At 58.0% G+C, this 24,860-nt stretch overlaps 1 protein-coding gene across 3 annotated transcripts in view; it reads left to right on the top strand.

The window, feature by feature from the left end:
• Positions 1-615: 615 nt before the first annotated feature.
• LOC122119460 (myelin basic protein) overlaps positions 616-24,860 on the top strand; it is a 72,364-nt gene continuing 48,119 nt past the window's right edge. For all 3 annotated transcript variants that reach the window (XM_042693517.1, XM_042693519.1, XM_042693518.1), the window contains exons 1-2: positions 616-722; positions 16,411-16,489. In XM_042693517.1, coding sequence (XP_042549451.1) covers positions 16,439-16,489 — 51 coding nt within the window. In that variant the 5' untranslated portion in view covers positions 616-722; positions 16,411-16,438. The remainder of the gene's footprint in view (positions 723-16,410; positions 16,490-24,860) is intronic.

Genomic DNA, 24,860 nt, shown 5'->3' with positions numbered 1-24,860 from the left:
AAACAAGGGGGATGGGGACGGGGGAGGGGGCGGGGGAGGGACGGGAGGGGACGGGAGGGGACGGGAGGGGACAGGCGGTGACCGGGTCACCCGGCTGTCCTTGGTAAACACGGCCCCTGAGCCGGTGCTCTGTCCTAACATCTGCCGGGGCCGGGAGCACCTGCCCCGCAAGGCCAGCCGGGAGCTGGGTCCTGGGTCCACGGTGCCCGCGGGGGGACAGGGTGCGGAGTGGGGCTCGGCCTGTGCGGGAGGCGGGCGGGGGAGCGGGGCTCCGGGGCTCCGTAGGCCGCCCTGTTTACCTGGCGGGGCGGGGCCGCGGGGGGGCGGGGCGGGGCCTGTGCGGGGCGGGGCCGCGGGCGGGGCGGGGCCTTGCGGGGCGGGGCGGGGCCTGTGCGGGGCGGGGCCGCGGGTGGGGCGGGGCGGGGCCTGTGCGGGGCGGGGCGGGGCCTGTGCAGGGCGGGGCGGGGCCTGTGCGGGGCGGGGCCTTGCGGGGCGGGGCCTGTGCGGGGCGGGGCCTGTGCGGGGCGGGGCCGCGGGTGGAGCGGGGCCTGTGCGGGGCGGGGCGGGGCCTGTGCGGGGCGGGGCCGCGGGCGCGCGCTCACCCTGAGCCGCCGCCGTGCGCACGGCCGCCGCGCACCCGCCAGGACCGAACCGGGACCGATCGCCGACCGGGACGAGCAGGAGCCTCCGGCCGCCTGCGACCGCCAGCGCCCGCCGGCGAGGTGAGTGGCCGGCCCCTGGCGCCCGCGCTGTGTCTGGGGTCCGCCGGGCGGGGCCGCGGGGTCCCGGGGGGCCCCTCCGGGTGCCGGGTCCACCGCGGCCGCCCCTGAGCCGCGGCCCGGCCGGGGGGGGGGGGGGAGCCGAGCGCCGGCCCGGGCGGGGCCTCCGCCCTCCGCCCTCCGCCCTCCGCCCGGCCCGCGCCGAGCCCACCTGCGGCCGCGCGGCTCCGCCCGGTCCCCGCCCGCCCCGCCCGCGGCCTCCCCGCGGGGCCCGCCGAGCCGCGCTGCGGGCCCGGGACGGACGGGACGGCCGGGCTCCCGGCGCGGGGCGGGCGGCGGGACGGATGGGGCTCCCGGCGCGGGGCGGGCGGCGGGACGGCCGGGCTCCCGGCGCGGGGCGGGCGGCGGGACGGATGGGGCTCCCGGCGCGGGGCGGGCGGCGGGGACGGCCGGGCTCCCGGCGCGGGGCGGGCGGCGGGACGGCCGGGCTCCCGGCGCGGGGCGGGCGGCGGGACGGCCGGGCTCCCGGCGCGGGGCGGGCGGCGGGACGGATGGGGCTCCCGGCGCGGGGCGGGCGGCGGGACGGATGGGGCTCCCGGCGCGGGGCGGGCGGGGCCGCCCGTGCGTGGCCGGCGCGGCGCCGCGGAGCTGTGGGTTTGGAGATGTTCGTCCCCCGGGCTCAGGGAGGCCTCCTGCCGCTGGTCCTGCTCAGGGACCTGGCGGCGCCCGGGGCTGGGGACCCCACAGCACCCCGGGGACCCCGACAGCACCCCGGGGACCCCGACAGCACCCCGGGGCAGGGTGTCAGGAGGTTAGAGGCTGGGGGCCGCAGCCGGTGGCACCCAGAGGCCGGGAATCCAGTTAAAAAGTGGTGGATGATGGTTCACCCTCCCAAGCGCTAAACTTTCCCAAGAGCACTTATGCTAACTCCGGGTTAAACAAACTCTGTTGGATTCAGATCAACTTCAAAGATCTTGGTAAAGTCACGCAGTTCTGCCGGGCAGTGAGACCTGCAGGGTGGGTTAGAACCAGAGCCCGAGCACTGTCCCTGCCACTTAAGCCACCGCTCCACTTCCAGCTTTTGGTGGTTAGTTGGAGGTAAGAGTCCCATGGACTTTCCTGCCAGGGCTGGCTTTGAACCAGAGTCCTCAGATCTCAGCCTCCTGAGTAGCTAGGATGACAGGCGTGAGAGCACAATGCATTTGAGATCAGCAGCGGTCTTTGCCTTTTCAAATACCAATAGCATCCCTGGCCACTTGGAAATTCCCAGGCTTTCTTCCAAGGGTTACCTGTTAGTTCATTCAATAATCTTACTGCCCAGGGAGGCTCCCATTTGAGGCCACTATTCTATTAACAGACTGTCTCTGCTGTGGAGGAACACAAGGCACCGAGCGGTGAGGTGAATTACCCCAGGGGCACGGTTGGAAAGAGGTGGCATTCAGTCCGGGAGAGAATTCCACCAGCTCCCGCTTGCTGCTGTCCTGGTCCTGAAAAGATTTTCTGTACTCATCTGTGTCCTTAAAGTCCACCCCTGATGCACCCATCCGGTGTCCCTCCGCCAGGCTTCCCTCCTCCAGTGGCTGTGCCGTGAGGGCACCCACCTGTCTTGGCTGATTTGTTAAGATCTAGCAAACATGGCCTTGTGCAATGGCTGGGGACGGGCTCACCAAGGCAGCTGCCTTAGGCAGTGGACAGAAGTGGACTTTGCTGCCACCTGGATGAACTTGGGCCATCCCCTGGTCTGAGTCCAGACAGGCGACACTCGGCCACTGTTAAAACATACAGGTGTAAAGAGTTCTTATAATCTGAGCTCGCCAAGTGTTGAAGAAGATTCAGAAAAATGAGAACTGACATCATTGATTAAGAATAGAAACAGGAACAGATACTTCGCAGAATAATCTAGAAGAGCCAAATATGGCTGGTTATCTGTCCCCTGAGCGATTTCACTTCCAAGTACCTGGTTCTCTGTGGGGCACTAGAACATCCACCTACAGTGGATGTCACCAGAGCCATTGGTTAAAATGTTCTGCTTGGGGACACTTGTGGACATACCTGCAATTCTAAGCAGTGTGGAGTCAGGAGGGGTGGTTGAGGCTGTAATCCCCGCCCTTGAGAGGCAGGGCTTGAGGCCAGTCTGGGCTACACAGCAGCTCATGAACCTCATTCGGCTTTCCAGCGTAGCGTTTATTTGCATGTGTGTGCGTGTGTAAGTACATACATGAGTGTGTGTGTGTGTGTGTGTGTGTGTGTGTGGATGTGGGTTAGCTCAGTTTGTGCAGCCTGCCTGGTCTGCCTTGACTGTCAGAGCCGACTGACCCCTCCGACCCCTCCGAGACCCCGGTGGCCATGACTCAGGTCCTTGTTTGCGGCAGCTGTGTCATTTCAAGGGTGCAGTGTACATGGGTTGGCACGAGTAGGGGCCTGGACCGTGACCTTTCACACAGGCCCTCCCTCTCGCTGCTGGGCAGCGCTGTCCCCCGCACGGGGCCACCGATCACCTCAGCTCCTCCCTCCCAGGGGACTTGGGTTCTTCCAGTTGCTGTGAACATTCACACGCATTTCCGTGTGAAGGTGGAGTTGCAATTGTTGGGGCGGTTGATAAACACGTTCAATGTAAGAAGCTGCTGATTCCTTTCACCCCCAGCCCCGAGTGGCCAGCGTCTCAGCCCACACTGGGTCTGTCGCCACCATCTGGAGATTTTGGCTGTTTTTTCTCCCGGCTGCAGGGACAGCTCATCCTGGGTACCCTGCGCCCTGCCTAGCAACCTCTCTGTTTTCTTACACGCTTCTCCCTTCTGCCCTCCGCAGGTCCTCCCTGGTGAGAAGCGCGCTCACAGCTTCTGCCCGTTTTCTAGTCAGATTGTCTTTTCCATACTGACCTTCGCTTAGTTCTGCGTTCTTTGGCATTCATTTTCTTCCAGAGTAGCTTGTCTTCCCGTCTTCTCGGCAGCCTGTGCAGAGGAAATGCGTGTTCTTTTGATGTGTTTCTGTTCATTAATTCTTCCTCTCGTACACTGTAAGTTTTGCTATGAAGTCATAAGAACTTTCACCTATCTGAGGTCCTGAGATTTTCTTTCCTTTCCTTTCCATACATCTTATATTTTCACATTTTACACTTCTGCCTGTGCTCTATTTATTGTAGCACACACACACACACACTCACAGGGTTTGCTTCAGTTTTTTGTTTGTTTTTGCTGGGTTTTGAGTTTGTTGCCAATAAATGCTGACAGCTGCAGGACTGTTCTTTGGAAAGGGGTCCTTCCTGCACTGGCTCAAGTTTGCATCTTGCCAGAAATCTTTCCTGCATGTTTTTGGGTTCTCTGTTCTACTCCGTTGAGACAGGAGGAAAGCAAGCTTACTGTCTCGTCTGTTCTCTGCCTCTCCATGTAAATTCTGGAAGGGCTTATTGACACTTGCAGAAACATGGCTGGTGGTTGATAGGAACACAGGTGGCCCTGGGGGAGTTAACAGCCTGCTGTGTCCACGTGCCAGTCCACGGGCAGGGGCTGCTCTGGTTATCTTGGTCTTTCTTCCTTCATTTGTGTTTCATAATTTTCAGCACACAGCTTTGGAATCAGTAAAGTTCAGAGCAGATTACTGTGCATTCATTTTTCTTGGCATGGTTGTAAGTGGCATTATTTTTAACTCCAGTTTTCACAGGTTAGTTTAATATAGTTTTGTGCATTGATCTTGTTTCCTGCCCCCCTGGCTCGGTGCCCCATGAGATCTAGGAGGTTTGTGAGGGGCACTTCCTGGGATGTTCTGTGTACATCTCATGTCACCTGCAGTGTGGTGGTTTCTTTTTCTCTCCTATCTAAATGTTCTGTGTCCTTTGCTTGTCTCTTTGCTCGGACGCCGTCTCTCACCATCTCCAGTGTGGGTCTTGCTGGCTGCTCAGCACATTTCACCGGGGTTCTTATGAGCTCGGAGCCCTCGCCCAGTCTCTGGTATACCACACACAGTCTTGGGGAGAGAAGGGGCCTGGGAAGTGAACTCCGGACACCCGCTGTAAACGAGAGCAGGGAATGTGTAGTGAGGCCCATGTGTCTAGGACCACACAGCTCATCCAGGGTATGTGTGCTAACGAACACATGCTTTAAATGATCAGGAAACCCTAACTGGATGCATGTGTCTAAGCCTGTGAGACTCAGGAGGCAGAGACTGGAGGATTACAGTTTGAGGCCAGGCCGGGCATAAAACTCTGACAGGTTCCATCTCAGCCAATGGCAAGTTGGTGGCATGGCACGTGCCTGCCACCCCAGCCACAGGGACGTGCGATGATAGTACAGCTGGTGATGGCCCATTATTCCCAGGGACCCACGAAGGAAGGGTTGATGAGGTAGTGTTTGCATCACTCATTTCTACTCTTCCTTCATGCTTACTAAATGAGCTCTTCTTGTCTGTGAGTGCTGCTACCTCTAATGAGCCTGTTTATGGATGCTCGTGTTCCTTACTTGGTTTCTTATATGATGGAAACCTCACCCAGTTCATAAGCTCGCCGTCTAAGCAGACATGACAGAGCTATGTTTCTGGCCTGGCATGTCCAACAAATGCACAGTTCCTTTAAGAAGATTCAGCTTCTGTCTCCTGGGAACCAAATACTATGTGAGCATTTCAGACGTGTCAGGAGAAAATGGACGTAGCTCTTGCTCTTGAAGTAGCTGTGGCTTTAGTAGAGCACATAGACATCACAGTACATTTCCTAAGACAGGAGGGTTGCTAATTGCTCTGCGACAAAAAGTCACAGACTCTCCTCAGAAGCCAAGTGCACCCGGTGGAGGAAGGATGCTCTGCTGCTGTTTCATTCAGTCATGCCCTAGACTTTATACTTTTAGTCTGTTTTGTGCCTTACAGTGCTGCTGGCCCTGCTCTTCCAACAGCTGCCGGCCTGGGCCCTGTTCAGGTCACCTGACCTCAGGTCACAGCCCTGCTGGGGCCCGTACGTAGGTCATCCCTGGCCGTCTGTCCCTGGGCTGTCTCCTTCCCCACCAGCACAGAACGGTGTGGAAGTGTGGCTCTTCTCCTCAAGTTTCTCCCTCCACCACTGCTGTTACCGTGCCCATGTTCCCTTACGCACAGGCCTTCTGGGAGTGTGTTACAATCTCTTTTATTCCCCCAATCACCGACCATAGTAGAGACCCACACCAGCTGTCTACGCGGAGGTTATGATTCCGCACCCAGCTGAGAGAATCAACGAGCCTGTGCCGAATGGATGATCTAAGTCTGTCCTCGGCCTATTAGGAGCCAGCTATGGAGCCGTGGCGTGTTCATTCAGCTTGAATTGCTGCCTCTGTACACGTGCGGTGTACGGTTGTGGGTGTGCATGTGTGTGTGCGTGGTGTGGCGGGGGCAGGTGCGTGGCAGGTGTGGGAGGGCGTGGGGCAGGTGGAGTGTGATGTGCGTGGCAGGTGTGGGAGGGGGAGGGGCAGGTGGAGTGTGATGTGCGTGGCAGGTGTGGGAGGGGGAGGGGCAGGTGGAGTGTGATGTGCGTGGCAGGTGTGGGAGGGCGTGGGGCAGGTGGAGTGTGATGTGCGTGGCAGGTGTGGGAGGGGGAGGGGCAGGTGGAGTGTGATGTGCGTGGCAGGTGTGGGAGGGCGTGGGGCAGGTGGAGTGTGATGTGCGTGGCAGGTGTGGGAGGGGGAGGGGCAGGTGGAGTGTGATGTGCGTGGCAGGTGTGGGGGGGGAGGGGCAGGTGGAGTGAGATGTGCTGCTTCCGCTCTGATCCCCTCAGATGTTGGAAATCATAATGAACTTGGACGGGGGGGGGGGGGGGGGCTGGCTCGTGGAGCTCTCAGGGGCTTTTGTGCCATGCACAGAGAGCAAAGAGAGCGGCTACGTGAGGTGCAGCCCCACCCTGGGGTTCACAAACCACGTGCTGAGCCACGTGCGCTCGGGGGGCTGTACCAGGAGGCCCAGAGACACGCAGGGGCTGGCGGCGCCACGCACTCCTGGAGCAGGTGAGCGCGGACACCGAGCTGGAGAGGAGGCCTCCCTCAGCCCCCAGGCGGCCCGTCTCCCCCGCCCCCGTGTGCACACGCATCTGCAGGCCGCCCGGCACGTGTCTGGTGGCTGTGTCCAAGTCTGCGCCCAGTGACTTGATCTTAGGTGCTTTGGTTTTAGCAGTGTTGGGTCCGCGTTTTAGATGTTCTCTGCACCAGGAATTGACACCCGTGGTTGGTTCGTAGAAGCACCCCTGCTCCACACCGATGAGAGATACTGGGCCTCCCTGCCTTCGCTGGAGGGGCCAGGCCTGCCCTGGCGGGACCACAGTGAAGCCCTGGGAGGCTCTGCCCACCCCGTCCTGGCGTCCGCCTCACTGGGCTCTGGTGGGTGAGGTTCTCTGCCTGTTGTGAGGGGTGAACATGTGTGCATTTGTATCTGTGGTGAGAGCAGTGTGAGTGTGTATAAGTTATATATGTGTACATATGCATGTGAGTGCAAGTGGTATGTGTATATGTATGTGTGTGGTGATATGTGTGTGCATGTGAGTGTGTTGTGTGTGGTATGTGTCTGCATGTGTGTGGTGCGTGTGTGTGTGCTGCGTGTAGGTGCTGACACACGTGTGCGTGTGCTGTGTGGGGCCCTGGGTTGCAGTTCCGCTTTGCCCTCTCTGGCGTTCAGCTCCGGGCAGACTCTGCCTCTCTGAGTGTGGTTCAGCCCTCCCCGTGCGTTTGGCCTCCAGCTCCGGGAGCAGTGCTGCAGCTTGCTGGGACACACGTACCCTGGCTTCCTGGCACAGGCAGCCAGGCCACGCCTGCTGCTGCGCAGCCTGGGAGCCTCCTCCCTGCTGATAAGAAAAGCCGTTGGCCTGGGAGAGCCAAGCCTGCCTGGGCCACCAGATACCGGGGCAGGGCACAGGGAAGGCCGAACGCAGGCCCTGCTGTCTCCCTGGGGCTGTCTGGAGGCCTCACCCCCGGACCCCATGACTGAGTCAAATAAGAGTTGATGTCCTTGTAGTGTGTGCCTCTGGTGAGCCTACAAGATGAAGACTCTCTACATTTCAGGGTAGTTGTCACTTACCGAGCCACCAGGGCTTACATCTACCCAGATGTGTGTGTGCACACTCTCGCTCTAATTCCTGTAGAAGGCATTTCTAGAGGCCTGAGATGACAGTCTTCACTGAATGCCGACTGAGTGAGAGCTCCTGTCAGCCTGTCAGCAGCCCAGCTGCCAATGCATGCCATGCCCCCTGGATCCTTCTCTTTAGTAGATCCTTCTCCCCAGTTCCCCATCAGAGCCCCATCTTTTCAGTCACCGCCTTTGAAGATAGACTCTGTGTGCCTCGGAGCCTTAGTTGTTTGGTGGCCTCCTTGCAGATTTAAAGGCTTCCTGGGTGCGTCGCTGTCCTCTGAGCTGTCACAGCCTCGGCTACAAGGTGGGAAATGAAGGGGAAAGTGGCCCATCTCCATCTCCACGATGGCTCTCCTCCTTGACCAGTCCAACACCTGTGCGTCAGAACTCTCCTTTTGTGACACAGTCATCTGGTCAGTCCAGGAACTTGGACCAAAATCCCAAGATTTAAAATGCGCATGCTGCATAGAGAGAGACGGGAGCAGGCGCTGCTGGCCGAGTCTCCGCTGGTGCCCTGAGTGGCTCCTGCCCCCAGGCTTAGTTATACCACATGCCTGCGAGGTGAAACTGGTCAGCCCCTGCATTGCTGGCTGCTGGTGGTGGCCGAGTCCTGAATCCAGCCTGTGGCTGGCCTTGCATTGCCTGTCTTCCTCTCTTTTCTGTGAAACAGCTTGCTCATTGCCTGTGATTTGTTGTTGTTGTTGGTGGTGGTGGTAGGGGGACTTGATCTCAGGGCCTTAGGTACCTAGGCTGGGCTGCACCGCTTGTGACACACATTATCTCTTTGTGGTTTCGTTATTTTTAAATCAGTGCCCTGTTCTGCCCAGGAGACCCTCCGTGCATGGCTAAAATGACAAGTGCCCAGCTTTTTTATTTTTTTTGAGGGGGACGGGAGCAGGCTGGGGAGGTCTCACGAAGTTTTTGCCCAGGCTGCCCTCAAACTGTAATCTTCCCGATCTCCACCTCCCAAGGAGCTAGGGTTCCTGGCACGAACCGCCACACCCAGCCGTGTGCTGCATTCCTGTAAGTTCTGCTGTGAGTCGGGCTGTGAAGAACTAACCCAGAGCCAAGTGCCCGCGTGGCGATGAGGCCTCCTCCAGACGGGCTCCCAGCCCTGTCTTGGGTGGGGACACCCTGGGTTAGCGGGCCCCACGAGCTTTCTCCCCTCGACTCGACTGGGGAGTTCTGGAGGGAAGTCACTCAGTAAAATGCCGCTTGCCGAGGGGAGCGCGTGGCAGGGATAATATGGGGGCCCGCCGCATCTCCCGTGGCGCCTGGCAGGCCTCGGCAGGCACCGGGAGCCTGATTAGAATCTGGAGATTTTAGATCCACAGCTCCAGGGTTCAGCTGTTTCCAGAAAGGACGGGTTGGTTCAGTTGCAGCTCAGAGTGCGTCTCTGGGGACAGGCACAGGCAGCTCCCGCCCGCACGGAGTTCCTCCCCACAGACTCAGGTCCCACAGGGCCGGGTCTGCGCCACGCCGGCATCCGCAGCCGCCGAGGAACGCCGGAGTCAGCCTCCTCCGACAGCACGCTTCCGCATGTTATCACTGGCTCCTCTAATTACCTGCTCAGGGTGGACACGTGCCCTGTACTCACAACAGGCCCTGCTGTCTTCCATGCCACAGGGAGGTGCCTGAGCCCGGTCACAGGGCTGGCATGGAGGAGGAAGGCCGTCCTGGGCTTTGTAACCAGGGCCGTCACGCGCTGGCCCACATCTCCAGGAAGTTGAGTTTGGCATCTGAGGTTTCAGATAAGAAGGAACTGGAGGCAGGTCCCCAGGGCAGGCAGAGGCGGAAGGATCCAGAAGGCACCACCCAAGAATGTCTGCCCCTCAGGCCTCAGGCTCGGCCCTGAGCCCGGGGCTGCTACCTGCCAGGACTGAGCATCTGGGGGTGCGGGGCGTACCTCTTTCAGGGACACAGGTGGCGCAGACAGGCGCAGGTGAATACCTGTAGTGGCACTCACAGCAGCCAGTAGGGTGAGATGTTTCTTCTCTGTGACTAAGTCAGGCCTGAGCAGGGGAGGCAGGGTGTGCCCACGTGGGCTGCCGTGAGTCGCTCCCCTGTGACCAGACACGCCAGCCCCAGGGTGACGCAAGGCTCAGCCTGTCCCGTCCCGCAGACAGAGAGGAACTTCCCCGAGGCCCTGCTGGTTTCACATAGTTTCCTGTCTCTTCATAAGAGCTACAGAAGTTGAGCGTCCTCCCCGATCACAGACTTGTGGAGTATGCGTCTCTGTGCTGTCGACACTGAGCCTTCAAGCTAACCTTCCCTGAGCAGGAACTCCTTCCAGAAGTCACACTGTATTGTTGTGGTAGAGAGGTGAATCTCAGGTGCTTTATTCTGACCAGGGCTTTACCTACAAAGCCAGCCGCTGGCCCTTGAGTGGGAAATCTGAGGGGCTGGCATCAGAGGCCAGACTGCCAGCTCCCAGGAGAACCTGGTCATCTTGACCGGCCTCCTCCGTGCCTGGCATCCACAGTGGATGCCGGCATCGTGACTCCACAGTGCCAGCTTGGTAATCCGATCCTTGAGCGGATTACCAGCACGTGGTCGCACCGGGCTGGGTTGCTCGATTCCGAGCCCCGGCTGTGGGCCTCGGGCCTCTCCCTGCTGGAGAGCTTCCCTGCCTGCCCAGTGCTGCACCTGCTCCTCCTGCTCACCCCGGGGAGCACATCGCCTACCTTGCTGGGTGACATGCCACAGATGCTGGCAAGAAGGCCGCAGACGGCAGTGTGGCTTCCTTGAAGCTCTGTGGTCCCCCATTTCTGCCAGGTCCCAGGTTCCTCTGCCTCCTGTAAGGATGTCAGGTGTTGGGGTCCAGGCCAGTGGGGCCTCAGCTTGGGGGCATCCTGGGTCAGGCCTGGGCTCGTCCTTCAGTGGTAAGGGTCCCCACAGCGCCACCACCATGCCAGGACCAAGCTCCCAGCACCGACGTCAGGACCACGCGTCTCAGGCCCGTGCTGTGGAGAGCCGTTGGTCACCGCCTCCCTCTCCTAAACCTTTGTGTGTTGTGGGCAGCGTTTGGACCCCGTCCTGGGGATGTGCAGGGGTCTGCCGAGGGCAGGGGTGCCGGGAGCCTTCTGGAAGCGGGTGACACCACCAGCTCAGCCCTGCGAGGCCCTCGTGCCAGGGGGGCCTGGAGCAGGGGGCTGGCCGTGGCTGCGCTCCATGCCAGGAGCTCAGTGTGTCATGGAGTGAGGACCCTTGGAGCCCCGAGCAGGGTGAGAGGTCCTACAGGAGGAACCCACGAGGCCCGGCAGTAGTGAGAAGGGGCGGCTGGTCAGCGCTGGGATCCCACGGTGAGGCAGGGCTGGTCAGCGCTGGGATCCCACGGTGAGGCAGGGCTGGTCAGCGCTGGGATCCCACGGTGAGGCAGGGCTGCGGGACACCCGTGCCTCTTGTCCGGACGGGGGTGAGGGTGAGGTACGCGGCACGGGGGTCCGCAGCGGGACCCCGAGGCGGGCGGAGGCCTGCAGGGCCGGGGGGACAGCAAGAGGGGAGAGCAGAGGCGCCTCACAGCAGTGGCCTGGATCCTGGCCCGCAGGAGAGAGCTGCACCCACACGTGGTGCAGGGGAGAGACACGGGGGTGGCAGGGAAACCCCCCGGGTGGCTGGCCACGAGCGGACCTGGGGGAGACCCCGAGAGACGAGGGATGGGATGAAAGGGGGTGGGAGCCCCGCCCCCCACCTCCTCTCCTCTCACCCCCAGAGCTCTCCTGCAGCCCTAAGTGGGGCGGGGCCCGGCCTGCCCAGCACTTGACCTCAGACATCTTGTGGCAGGAGAGGGGTCGGCTCAGGGTGGTGGTCAGCTGCCCTCCACCGGCCGGAGGAAGCGAGCCTGCTCCCATGCAGCCCTGCAAGATGTCTCTCCGTATCACGTGTGTGCATGCCCGTGAGTGTGAGTGTGAGTGTGAGTGTGTGTGTGTGTGTGTGTTGGGGCTGCTGTTTGGTGAGACAGGCAGCTGTTTACTGTATCTGAACACAGGGTGTTATTACCAGAATGCTTCTGACCTGAGCGGAGATGATTGTGTAGACTGGAGCAGGCCTCAGTGCATTGTTGTTCGTAGAGAAAAGAGGAAGAGGAAGAGAAGCTGAGAGCAGGAGGGAGGGAGGGAGGGAGGGGGGGAGGGAGGGAGGAAGGGAGGGAGGGAGAGAGGGAGGGAGGGAGCGAGGAAGGGAGCAGCGCGGGAGGCCAGGATGATGCAGGCATACACACCCCTTCACTTGACTCATTTTTTTTCCTTCAGGCCTTTTATTTTTATGCATGAGTCATTTGCTTTTTAAATTTGTTCCTGGTGTTTTTGGAAGTCAAAGCAGAGCTGCCCCCCCCCCCATACACACACAGGCCCTCACTGTACGCACTGTCAATCTGCAGGCTGACCGAAGTCCACTCCCCTGGCTGGGCCACACGCCCGCAGAGCCGGTCCCCTGCCCCCAGCCCTGCAGCCACCGAGCACAGTCTGCAGTTCCAGGTTTCCTCCCTGGGCTTTTGAGGCTGGCCAGGCTGTCCGGGGTCCGCAGGAGGATGCTGGGACCCCGGGGCTCCCTCCTGTGGTCTTCCTGCTGCAGTCCCTGGCTGCTCAGGTTCATTGCCTTACCATCGACATTTTGTTGCTACAAAGGAACCTGATGGTGACCTTCTAGAATGTTCCCCGTTCCTCCTTCATTACCTTTATTCTGCTTTCCCCGTTCTGAAACACTGGTCTCTCCACCAGGCAGAGTTCCGCTTGCAGAGTTCCCCCTCAGGGAATCCTTTCTGATGTGCAGATTGACCTCATCACCCCCTTACCTAGAATCTCCCCAAGTGCCAGAGCACACTGGTGAGAGAGCTCGGTGACCCCTGCGTCCAGAGCCGGGAAGCCGACAAGGCCAGGTCTAGCCACAGGCGCGAGACCGCCAGCCTTCAGCAGGGAGGTCAGGGAGCAGGGTCGGGACGTCGGGGCCTCGGGACACGGAGGCCCTCACCGCGAAGGCAGCAGACTGGCAGAGGACTGGCTCATGGCAAAGCACGAGGAGCACCGAAATGGTTGCTTCGGATATTACAAAAGCAGAAGAGAAGTATTGCCAGGCGGGAGCGTTAAGTGCTGCTGGTGTGCGTGCAGGTCAGCCCTCTGCTGCCTGCGCACCGCTATCCGTGGAGCCCGTGGAGAGACGCAGAAACCCATCTTCCCTCCATATTGTCTAACAGACCGTCCCGTGCCAGGGGAGGGCTTACCTGACTTACTTGATGCCAGGCACTCCATCGTCACCTCCTGAGCCAGGAAAGCCCTCCCCCACAGGACATGGTCACATGCAGCTGCAAGGCCTGCTGGGAAATGGCCCTCACCTAGTGTGCATGTAACCAGGTCACCGCGGGCCAGTCTCTTGGTGAAGGAAGAAAGGAGGCGCTCTCTGCCACACACGTGAGGGGTCCAGTCTTCAAACCGAGCAGAAGTTCTCTATGCAAACGGCTAGGAGATCCCCAAAGGTCACTGTTAATTGTGTTAGGTAGGGAACCCCCTTTCTAGAAGTGGGTGGTGAACATTTCCGGCCTCAGGCCACCAGTGCCGTGACTCAGCTGTCTGTGGTACCAGGAAAGGAGCTGCAGAAAAGAGCAAAAGATGACTGGCGTTCTGGCTTAAACAGAAATAAATTCATGTGACATGTTAGGTATAAACTTGGTGCCAGTCCAGAGTTTCAGGTGACCGTGTGTGTGGCTCACCCTTGTTTAGGTGCTCGTGTGAGTCACACTCAGGCAGTAGTACATGGCCTCTTTGGTAACTGTTGTCTTTTGAGGCAGATATAAATTGAAGAAGATTGTACTGTGACATGGTGCAGTGGCAGGTCAGCTCCGGGTAGCTGGCCTTCTTGTTCATTTTTGGTGTGGCTTGTGGTCCTGGAGCCCGACCTCGGGCCTCGAGCTTGTGTGCGTGCTCGCTTCCTCCAGAGCCAGGCTCAGCCCTCGGCAGTCAGCTGGGGCCGGCATCTGTCGCCTCGATTTCCTTCTCTCTACAATACTACCGAGGACCTTTTCTAGATGAGAGCTCAGACCCCGAGCCTCATTGCCGGGGATGTTCCCGTGGTCATGGACAGGAGTTGGGGAGTGAGTGAGCGGAGCGCCCTGTCTTCCCTGTAGAGCTGTGCCTCGGTGCAGCCTTCTCCTCCTGCTCCAGGCTGCTGCTTACTGTCGGCCCTTCTCGTTCTGCTGTTAGGAATGGTGCAATGAGTATTTCCCCTCACGACACATTCATAAGGTGAACGCCACCAGGCCACCATTTTCAAATGGAAGAGACTTCTAGAGGTGCGCTGTGCCGTGCGCTGTGCTAGACTGGAGTCTCATGACTGTTCTAGACGCTCATGGCTAGGGGTGGAGGCTTGGGGGTAGACTCTAGAGATAGAAGCACACGCACTGGTAAAATAGAGAGACACACGTCTAGATCCTTCTAAACCCCACTTTCTCAACTAGACTAGAAACCAGCTTACAGAGTTTTTACTACAATGTCACAACTTGGAAATTTATAGAAACGCAGTGGGCAGCGCAGATCCGTGTGAAGTCCTTCGGGATGGCTAGCCTCACTGCAGACTGGCTGTGGGTCTGTAGGCGCATCCCGCACCGCTGCGCTGTGAGTGGGCTTGCTGACTCAGTGCCTGGCTGGGCCGACCTCCCGAATCATCCCCCCATCATAGATTTTGGCTTGCAAAGGTGGCAGTGTTTGCTCCTCACACTTGACAGGACGAGTGGATGGCCAGTCCCTGCCCAGCTGTCTGGGATGACTGAGTGAGGCTCTGCCCCTCGCCGTTTGTCTGTTCCAGTGCCCTGGCCTGGATGGTCAACGCTCGAGACAGCCCCCTGCCACCCGACGGGGTTGGGAGCGCCTGTCCCGCATCCCCTCTCCTTTCCCTTCTCCCGGCTCCCACGGGGCTCGGTGCGGTGCGGAGCCCTTGTGGGCTTTGGGTGTGGGTCTCCCTCACCACAGCCCTGGCCTCCCGCCCCTCCCTTCCTTGGCTGTGCCGGCGGGGTGCGCTCTCAAGGGGCACACAGGTCACAGCTCTTGTCGCCCTCGTGGTGGGGAGAGCTGGGTACCCAGAACGCTGCCAGCACCCGGGCCCGGGAGACAGGCAGGAGCCAGTGGCCCCCAGGCAACCTATTTTTAAGTCACTGTTGTGGACCCTAAAACTTCCGCTTCCCAATCAAAGAAGGAGTCGTGGGCCGCTTCACAGCCTCCTTCATGGCATGATGCAGCCAGGGAGTTAGGACAGGAGAATCGTGGCCAGCTGCGCCATCACAGGACGCTTCTGTTACCTCCTGTGGAGGACTGGAGGACCGGAGCCAGGGGCCGCTGAACCTTTCCCTTCGGGAATGCCAGCGCTTATCTCTTCCCTCCTGAAAGTCAGATAGCAGTGCAGTTTCGGTTCAGGAGCCGGAAGGTCAGCGCTGAACCCCATTGACCCTGTGCGGGCTGTAGTCTGGGCTGTGGGACCCTGTGTGGACCTTCGGACTTCTCTTCTCCTCTCAAGGACACCCCCCCCAGCTCGTTCCTGAGGGGAAGAGGCCTGGCTGTCTTCCTTGCTTTCCAATGGACACTTGGTAAGAAGAGACGTGTACTAGCAAGTGACTTTTACAAAACAAAGTGTGCCTTGTATTCTGGCAATGTAGTATGTTAGAAATTCCTCTGTTTGGGGCCTGATGGATGTTGCGACCTTTCCTGGGTTTAGCAGAGGTGGGTACTCACATCTTGTAAAAGAATGCATCGTGTGAAAAGACACCTTGTCATTGTCCTGGCAGAGTCAGATTGCTGGTGCAAGGGCCCTGTGGTGGCGATCAATCACACCGAAGATCGGACGTGCTGTCCTCAGAGGGTTTAACAGACACGTATTTGCTGCTAAGGTTTGGGTTAGAAAATAAACAGGAAAGCTAGGCACTTGTGGCTTACACTTATAATCCTAGCTACTGATGAGACTGAGATCTGAGGATTACAGTTTGAAGCCAACCCAGGCAGACAAATCCATGAGATGCATCTCCGTTTAACCAACAAAAAGCCGAAGTGGAGGTGAGGCCAAGTGCTAGGGTACCAGCCTAGAGCGCAAAAGCTAAGCAAGAGCGTGAGGCCCTGAGCTCAAGCCCTGGTACCGGAAAAGAGAAATGAGGTTGTCCTGGTTGTTTTTATCCAATTTTATCTTCCCTGCAAGTTCTGCAGATTCTTTGGATGCCTGTCTGATAAGCGGCCTGTCTGATCTTTGCTGTTCTGTGATCCCAGACTCTGTGGAAGAGCCGGGAGCAGTTTTCTGGCACCTTGGCTCCTCTGCCCGCATTTGCCTGGGTCTGTGAGGGAGGGCAGGGGGTTTGCGTTGTGGGTATTTTCTGGTGGGCTGGCGTTTCACAGATGAGCAAGCCTGTGTGTGTGTGCTTGACACTGAGCTTGTCTCTGTTTCTAGATCTTCCCAGGAGCTCCAAATTCACAGTCACAAGGGGGTGACTTCAAGGTGTTTCTTGAGTTTTCATGGTTATGGTTGTTTGTCTCTTCTCCAAAATGCGCAGTGTATGTTATACAGGATGATTGTTCTGATGATAGAAACAGCACACGCAAAACCGTGCAAGTACTAGCCTCTTGCTTCAAAGTTTCTCTTTTCATTTCAGCTTCTGAAGAGCCCACACGCAGCTCAGGATGGGCAACCATGCGGGAAAGCGAGAGGTGGCGGCCGAGAAGGTTGGTAAGGTAAGACACGCACCGAGCCTGCAGTGTGGAGTGGGTTGTGAAACAAGGTCCCCTGGGCCCAAGGACCCAGGTGGCTCTGAGCTGGCACAGAACCACCTGCAGCACCGAGAGGAGGCTGGGCCCTGGTCTGTGATCCCTTGTTACTATTAGTAATCGGGAACATGGCTCTTCCAGAGGCATGTCCTGGCCTGGGAGAGAAGTGGGAAAGAGAGGAGGCAGACCCCATCTGTGTCAGATGCGACTCATCCTTGAATCAGGGGCGTGCAGACAGACAAGAGAGATTGTACAAGTTCTTTATTCCTACTCAAAAGAACTTTTTAACTTTCCAGCATTTTCAGTTTTTTTTTTAAGTTGTACTCCCAAATCTCCCCCTAATTAAGTTGCTGTGTTGAAGAGCCTGGGAACTGAGACCCGTGCGTGGTCAGTGGACCTGGTCAGAGTTCCCACTGGTGAGGTACAGACGCTGCGGAGGGAGCAGAGTCAGAATGCACAGCCCAGAGACAAAGGCCTGGAGGTGGGCTGCTGCGTGCCGCAGGCCCGGAGAGCACCTGAGCCATCCCAGACCAGCGCCCTCCTCCCACAAAGTGAGCTTCGGACTCAGGCAGGAAAGCCTTGGTGGGGTTGGCACATTCCTAAAGTCACAATTCAAGAAGCAATGATGGCAGACACGTCCCCGAGGGCGAGGCCAGGCTCAAGGTCATGAGCTGGAGTGTGAAGGTTAAAGTGGCACATCACTGTTTCTGGGCCCGCTCCGCGTGCGAGCAGAGTGGCGGGCAGGGTCACTGCTGGTGTGTGCAGCTTCGTTTCCACAGAAAACCAACGGGAGGTGCGTAGTAGCAACTCTGGTCCTCAGAGTGCCAGCCTCCCCTCGGTGCTGACACAGATGCCTTCCTCCACTTCCCTCCCTCCCCTGTTCTCACCCCACGACGCACCAGGAGGGCACACTCCCCATGGGCTGCCTCAGCCCCTCCCGCACCTGCCTCCAGGCCAGCCAGCTGGAGCGGGAATGAGCCGGGATGCGCTGTCCCGAGGAATTCTCCAGGCTCCTCTCCCTGGCTGTACTCAGCCCCAGTGGCACCATTTCCCAGAAGTCAGGCTCCATGCTGAGGTGCAGGCTCCGCTCTCTGCGTGTTTCCTGTCTGCAGCCAGGACACCCCTCAGGTCTGGGGTTGTCCCTTCTGCCCACAGAGCTCCGTGGGAGATCCGTGGCTCTGACCACAGAGTCTGATGGCCGTGTGGTGACTGACCTTCAGTTCTGTCTTCCTCCGCAGCCTTCTTATCCTTCCTCAACTAGTCGCCAAACCTTAAGTACATAGAAGCAAAGGGGGTTGCGTGCAAATGAAAGCGCATCACAGCCCTGAACTAGTAGAGTCTCTCTGCGCTTTGAGCACAGCACCAGACACAGCCCCACGAGCTTCTCTCTGAGCATTTCCTGTGGGCCCCAGCGTTCTCCGCCCTGTGGCTCTTGCTGTTCCTGCCTGAGTCGCTTCCCACGCTCACTTCAATGGGCCACACATGGGGGGGGGGAGGACTCGCTTTCTGTGCTTTCTTCAGCTCTTGAGCATCATTTCAGAAGTCGAGGATGTGAGGAAATGTGTCCCACATTGCACCAGCCTGGCGATCTGCCCTGGTTTGGGTGGTGGGGAGGGAAAGGCCTCGTTTATTAGGACACAGCGGACTTCTGCTCTGTCACTCAAAAGACAGTGCTCCCACCCCCCTGCACAAAGGCACTGACCTGGATTTTGGCCTTGACTCGTGCATCAACAGTGGACTGGGCAGTAACCCGTCTTTGACTTGATTTGTGTTTGTACTCGCGTTCTGTGTCGGTGGTACATGATTGTCCAACACGTGTGTTCAGATCATCTCCATAATGCAAGTGTTCTGCCCAGATCCCTCCTTATTTAAGGTTATGAACAGCATTGCCTACCTTCTTAACTACCAATGTATAAATGTCTAAATGGCTTTGTAGAGATCGAAGGAGGGTGACTCATCACGTTAAAGCCCATGTGAACTGTGCCACTGATCATTCATTTTAATTAGCAATTGCATTGGGCCCTACAGAGCACTGTGAAAGGAATCTGCCCAATGAGGGTCTAGCCTCACCAAAGATAAAGCAGGAAGATAGCTGCGGGGGAGAAGAGCAGGCTGTGGTATTTTAGGTTTCAGAATAACTGGTTTGCAACTCTAGTTTCTAAAAACTCTGTGGCTTACAGTCCCATTTCCTGTTGTTTAACACTGTAAAATACCACAGTAAACTCCGAGCTTAATTCTAACAGAGTGAGATTGTTGAGCAATAATGAAGCCTAGTCCTATGTCATTGTTTCCTAAAACTTAATTTGTAAAGTTCTGATGATTGAAAAACAAAGCAAAACCTGAAACCCTAAAAGCCATAGTTCCTGTGGGTAGTTTTTACATATCAACAGCTGTTTCTTTAAAAACCTACAGAAACTAGTTGGTGCAGTTCAGAATCAATGTTCTGTGACCCTCCATGAAGCATGAATGTGTAAGCCTGAACCAGAGCAGAAAGTCACCTGCGCTCCGAGCCGCTGCTGGCTGTGTGTCTGCAGCTGAGCTCGGGGATGCTTCTCACCAAGGGGAGTTTGTCCAGGTCCCCGGGAGGCTGAGGGAGAGGCCACTCCCTTCTTCACCCACAGGGCCGTGTGGCTGCCCTGAAGTCCAGTCTGGCCCAGTGTTGGGGGCGGGCAGTGAAGGTGTCCCTCAGCTTCCCCCAGCTCCCAGTTCCTGTGAAAAATCACAGGTCCTTGAGGTCCGCGTGTGAAAAGCATTTTAAGGTATCTCACAAAAAGCAGAGTCTTGCAAAGTGAAAGTTTTAGCAAGGGTTTGAGGAGAACAGGTTACAGGAGGGAGAAAGAAGCATTTCCTGTTCCCAGTACAGAAGATAGGAGTTACAGACTCCGGGGGGCAGCGGCCACCCCGGGGCCCACACTCACGGGAAAGGCCCCCCTTTCCTGTGCTCAGTCTCCAGGCTGGCACACCGCAGGCCTTAGCAGCAGCTCTGTCATTTAAAGAAGTAATTAGGTCCTATTCTACCCCAGCCCCCTGTGCTGGAGACACTGGCCTTGGGGATGCCCTGAGCTGGGCTGGCTCCCGGGAAGGGTGGTGACACTCAGGAAACCCACCTGAAATTCTGTCCCAGCTGCTCTGTCCTGCTGAAGACACTCAGCAGCCCCTCCTGCCTCTCATTCTCCTCTCAGAGCCGTGCGTCTGGGAAGGGTCCGCCTCTCACTCACCTACCAGCTCTTTGTCAGTCTGTCCGTTTGGTACTTGGTTTCCACTTTTGCTGTACTGATGGGCAGAATTGGAAGGGTGTGGCTGCCCTGGAGAGCTGTGGGGATGCAGTCACAAAGCGCCTACCTGGGGGGGGGGGGAGGGGAGCAAAGAAGCACCTACCCGGGGACCCATACTCCAAAGGCTTTTACGAAGGAGCCCTTGCCTGGGGTATTCTGTGCCTGCAAGACACTCCTCACGTCCTCAGCGCCCGGCGGGCCAGCGGTGGAGGGCGCCGCTGGTTCTGCTGGTGTTGGGAAAGTCGCAGCCCAGGGCCCCTCCTCAGGAGAGGCCACATGTGGGACGGCGTCTGCCAACTGAATGGGTGGCTCCCAGCCTCCTCCACCCGGACTCTCCATGAGTTTAAAGTCTGTAGAACATTCTGGAGACAGCTCGGCCTTCAGCCAGTGAACCCTGAGGCGACGTGAAGGCCCACGGTGATGCTCTCTCAGATACCTCCTGAGAGCCAGCTGCTCTGTGGATGTTACCTGCCCGCAGACCAAGCCGCGCCCCAGGCTGCCCAGGGAAACACCACAGAAGAACCCTCACCCAGCAAGAGCCTTGCCACAGCGGCCTGAGACCTGGGCAGCTCTGCGTGGCGTGTGCCCTCAGGGGGTCTTGTGTGTCCTCTTCTCCTCTTTCTGTAAGGACCCCACTGAGGCTGGACTGGGCCTTCGTTCACTGAATTGCATCTCTGAAACCCCGGCTCCAAGGAGAGTCTCGTTCTGAGGTGCTGTGGGCCATGCCTTCAATGTGAGAGGCAGAATCCAGTCGTATTCATTTAGGTATTTAGTACTTGATAGTTCTGACAGCGTATAAAGGGAAAATTCTCTCTCCCTGGTCTAGCACTTTGCTTCAACTTTGGGGCCTCCGCATGAAGGGGAGCCACAGGCCAGCTAGTCCCCCTGCCTGCCGCTCTGCCTGCCGCTCTGCGAGACAGCAGACTCCATCCTCTCAGATTGAGTCAAGTCTGCTTTCTTCTTCCACAAGCTCCTGAGCCTCCCAGGCTCCTACTGGCTTACAAGGCCTATCCACAGAGCAGACCCCGCCCCCAGGGAAGCTCCACCCACAGAACAGTCCACGCCCACAGAGAAACTCCACCCACAGAGCAGACCCCGCCCACAGGAAGGCTCCACCCACAGAACAGACCCCGCCCACTGGGAAGCTCTGCCCACAGAGCAGGCCCCGCCCACAGGAAAGCTCCACCCACAGAGCAGACCCCACCCACAGGGAAGCTCCGCCCACAGAACGGACCCCGCCCACAGGGAAGCTCCACCCACAGAACAGTCCACGCCCACAGAGAAACCACCCACAGAGCAGACCCCGCCCACAGGAAGGCTCCACTCACAGAACAGACCCTGCCCACAGGGAAGCTCCACCCACAGAACAGACCCCGCCCACAGGGAAGCTCCACCCACAGAGCAGACCCCTCCTACAGGAGGCCCCGCCCACAGGACAGACCGTGCACGTACAGGTGCCCGCTGCAGGGCTGACACCTGCCAAGGTGGATCACCTTGAAGGCTGTAGGGCAGGCTCTGGTGGTTTGTATTCTTATGTTATCTAGTGGTTGTAATTGGTTCCTTCACTCCTGCCTCCAGCCAGCCATCCACAAGAAAACCCTGGCTGGCCACCAGCTGCTTAATGACTTTGGGTGAGTTACCTAACTCCTCTATCCTAACTGCCCTGGGGGCATGCAGGGGCTGCTGTGGACTGTTAAAGTGCTTGCAGACCCCAGGAGTTAGCTCTATGGCCTCAGGTGATACCTGTGGATTGTCTGCTCATTGTCACTCACTCCCAACTGTTGTTATTTAAAAAACAAACAAATGCTAAGCCTGTCCACGTTCTCCTCCTCCTTCCAAGACTGGTGCCTCAGCCAACTTGCAGAAACTCACTCCTTGCAGCCCGACTCTTGCTGCATGGTGACCCTACACAGGGCCTTTGAACGTGAGTGGGTCAGGAATTTTACCCTGAAGTCACTATGTAATTTATATGTTTTTTAATTTTGTTGGAAAATTACAGTTTTTGATAGTCAGGCATTTCTTAAGTTACTCATCAAGTCTATGTGGTAGAGTGCTTGCCTAGTATGTGCACGGTCTTCAGTTTCAGTCCCAGCAATATGAGAGGCAGAGAAGAGGATGGAAGGGAGGGGAAAGAGAAACTGCAAGATACAGGGTAAAGGCATTCACCAACCTAGTGAAACACTTGCTGATGGTGGAAGCACCCCCGAGGCTCTGAAAACGCTTGGGTTGTGGGGGAGGGGGACAGATATTTTACTGCACCTCACTTTGAGCAGTTTTAGAGGTGTGGGGGGGGCACACAACACACTTCCTTGGGAATCCCTTTGGACCTCACCTATAGACCATCATCTAGAAGGAGATAGTGCCCAAAGCAACAGCACAGCGCAGTGCCACTCTGCGTGTTGACACCCCTCTAGGGGCCACAGGCGACAGCGTTCCGTGACCATGTTCTGCTAGGGCCGTGGGGCCGACAGCACGTGGAGCCTGGTGGCGTTTTTAGTGTCACAGATGCTTAGTAATCTAGGTGGACAGAGCCGCGTGTTGTGAGTGGTTGGATGGACAGCAGGGCTCTCCTGGACACTGACCATGGGTGTCCTTAGTTCTCACAGCCCTGCCTACTGGTATTAGCTCCATGTGTCAAGGAAAACCAATTGCAGTCTTCCCCGGAGTCTTACAGTGGTGAGCAGAGGCACTGTTGGGTGTAGAAGGTTCTGACACAGAAGGTTCCAGAAGGGTCTCAAGGCACTTGGCTTCGTTCCACACTCCATGAACCATGCCTGCCATGTCTGTTGGGACTCGGTGGCACCCCAGGGCACATTTCCATAGATCATTCCCGGGCCCTGCTCCTCAGACGTCTGTCCGTTGGTGTGCTTAGAGCATCCAGACCTTCTGGGAGCGCCTACAGGAGGGGCTGGCAGCAGAGCCGCGGATTGAGATGCAGAACTTTTTTCTGTGGTTTGGAGGTTCTCTAGCATGTCGAGTCACAAACATTTCACTTTGGGGATAGATTCAAAGCAGATCCTCTAACCAGCTTCCTGTGGAGCAGTTGAGCACAGACTGACTCGGGCTGTAAAGACAGGCAAACACAGATGTCTTTGTAAACCTCGGTTCAGATCTCACCAGAGGAGTGTCTTATTAATGGTGTCATGTAATTAGTGAAGCCAAGCCCTCAACAGCCCCTCTTAACAATGGCGCTGGGCCTCAGGCAATACAAACCCAGCCAGCTCTCACTTTGTAGGCAGCTCTGGAGGGACCTGTGTGCCATTCACTTCCGGGCCACCACCCCCATCTCATGCTGCTGTTAGGGACCCTGTCCTTCCTCTTGGACACCCAGGAGAGCAAGGCCAGGCCGTGAGTCCCAGGGTCACGCTGAGGTCCTGCTCCAGCCTGGGCCCAGGAGAGTCAGACTCCTAGCTCAGGAGCCCCCGGAGCAAAACACCCCCTGGCCTTTCACCTGGGCTGCGGGCCTTTTTAAATCTGGGGCAGGGTGTAATTTTCAAACTTGAGGTTTTAATAGAAACTGTGACTAAACTTGTAAGCAACTAGATTTCATCAGAATTTGGAAGCAGAAAAGTTGTTAAATATGAGCACCGTATGTAATGCACACAGGCTTCCCGTGCCTGGGTTTGGGAAGCGATTCTCGGCCATAAAGCAGAGAAATTCTACAGTCTCGTCTGCTTCGCCGAGGGCCTCTCGCTCCTGGGCCTCCTGGGCTGCGGGAGAAGAGGTTGGCGTCCTAAAATGAGCCTGGTCCTCCACCTGACCAGCCTCGCTCGGCTGCTGCTGCAGCCGGACTCGACGCGCTTTCCCTCCTTCCTCCTTAGACCACCTGAAGGATTCCTAGGCGCTCTGCCCAGCCTCCGGCGCAATCTTGCAGATCTGAGTGTGCATGCTGCATGTGTGCATTCGGTGTGTCTATATGCTCGTGTATGTTGGGCAAAGCGTGGCATGCCGTACTTGGTCACTAGCAATGCAGTGAAGCACGTTTGGTGTGTCTGTATGCACACGTGTGTTGGGCAAGGCTCTGTGTTCCATACCCGATCACTGGTCATGTGGTGCTGGCTGCAGGAAGTGCTTCCTGTGCTCAGCCAGCCCCTACAGGCTCTGTACCTAGGTGTTCTGTCCTGCCTGCTCCTACTAGCAGTTTGGTGCTGCGTGAATCTGATTACCATCTACTGTAAGTGTAATTATGTTTTTGAGGCGTTTGGTATCTGGACTCAAGTCCCCGTTATGTAATGCCTCCTGATGGCACTCAACCTCAAGTCCTACGTAGCCGGGCTGGGACAGGCCCGTCCGGAAGGAGCGCTGGCTGGCTGGGGCGAGACCACCCACCTGGGTGTGGTCCCGCCTGCCTCCGCCTCCTCACTGCATCAAACCGCATGGGGCTGGTGTCCCCGACACAGATGCAGGAAGCTGCCGCGGCGTCGCCTGTGTGTTAGAGGTTTGTCTCTGCTGGCCCAGCCCTGAGCTGGGGAGGATGGACGGAATCCATCCCTCCTGCCTTCTGTGCTCCCCAGCTCGCCCCAAGCCCACTGTCAGCCCCGGCCCTTCCTTGCCCCGCAGCAGGGGCTGCAAGGGAACGGGAGGAGCAGATACGAGGGTGCCACCTGCTCTGAGGAGGACGAGCTCTGCGGCCGTGGAGGCCGCCGCGCCCACTGGCCCTTCCCCAAGGCCACCCTGGTCGCTGCGCCCGTGTCCCCACCATCCTGCGGTCAGTGTGCATGGGAGGGTGGCGCAGCCTGGCCGGGGTTCTGTCGTAACCTCCCGGGAACGGCGGGCATCGGGTCAGGTTGGTGTGAGCGAGTGTTCTCTCGGAGCTGAAGTCCGGCCTCCTTGAGCAACGTGCTCTCCTCCCAAGCCGGCTCCTCACACACAGGCTCTGTTCCTGAGCACGAGATCATGTGGACTAAACCAGACCCGGAGGTGGAGGGCGATTGCTCAGTCACACCCCTCCCCCTCGGCACGCACGCACACACGCTTCCCCAGGAACCAGCGGAATACTCCATAAGAAGACAGTTTTTACACCTGTGTCACACCTGCCCGTGTGACAAGCAGACTCCACTGAG

This window comes from Dipodomys spectabilis, unplaced genomic scaffold (assembly GCF_019054845.1).
Source record: "Dipodomys spectabilis isolate Male_0828 unplaced genomic scaffold, ASM1905484v1 ptg000169l, whole genome shotgun sequence".
NCBI lineage: Eukaryota > Metazoa > Chordata > Mammalia > Rodentia > Heteromyidae > Dipodomys > Dipodomys spectabilis.
The sequence above is the reverse complement of the archived record's forward strand: the minus strand, read 5'-3'. Positions and strand labels throughout refer to the sequence as shown.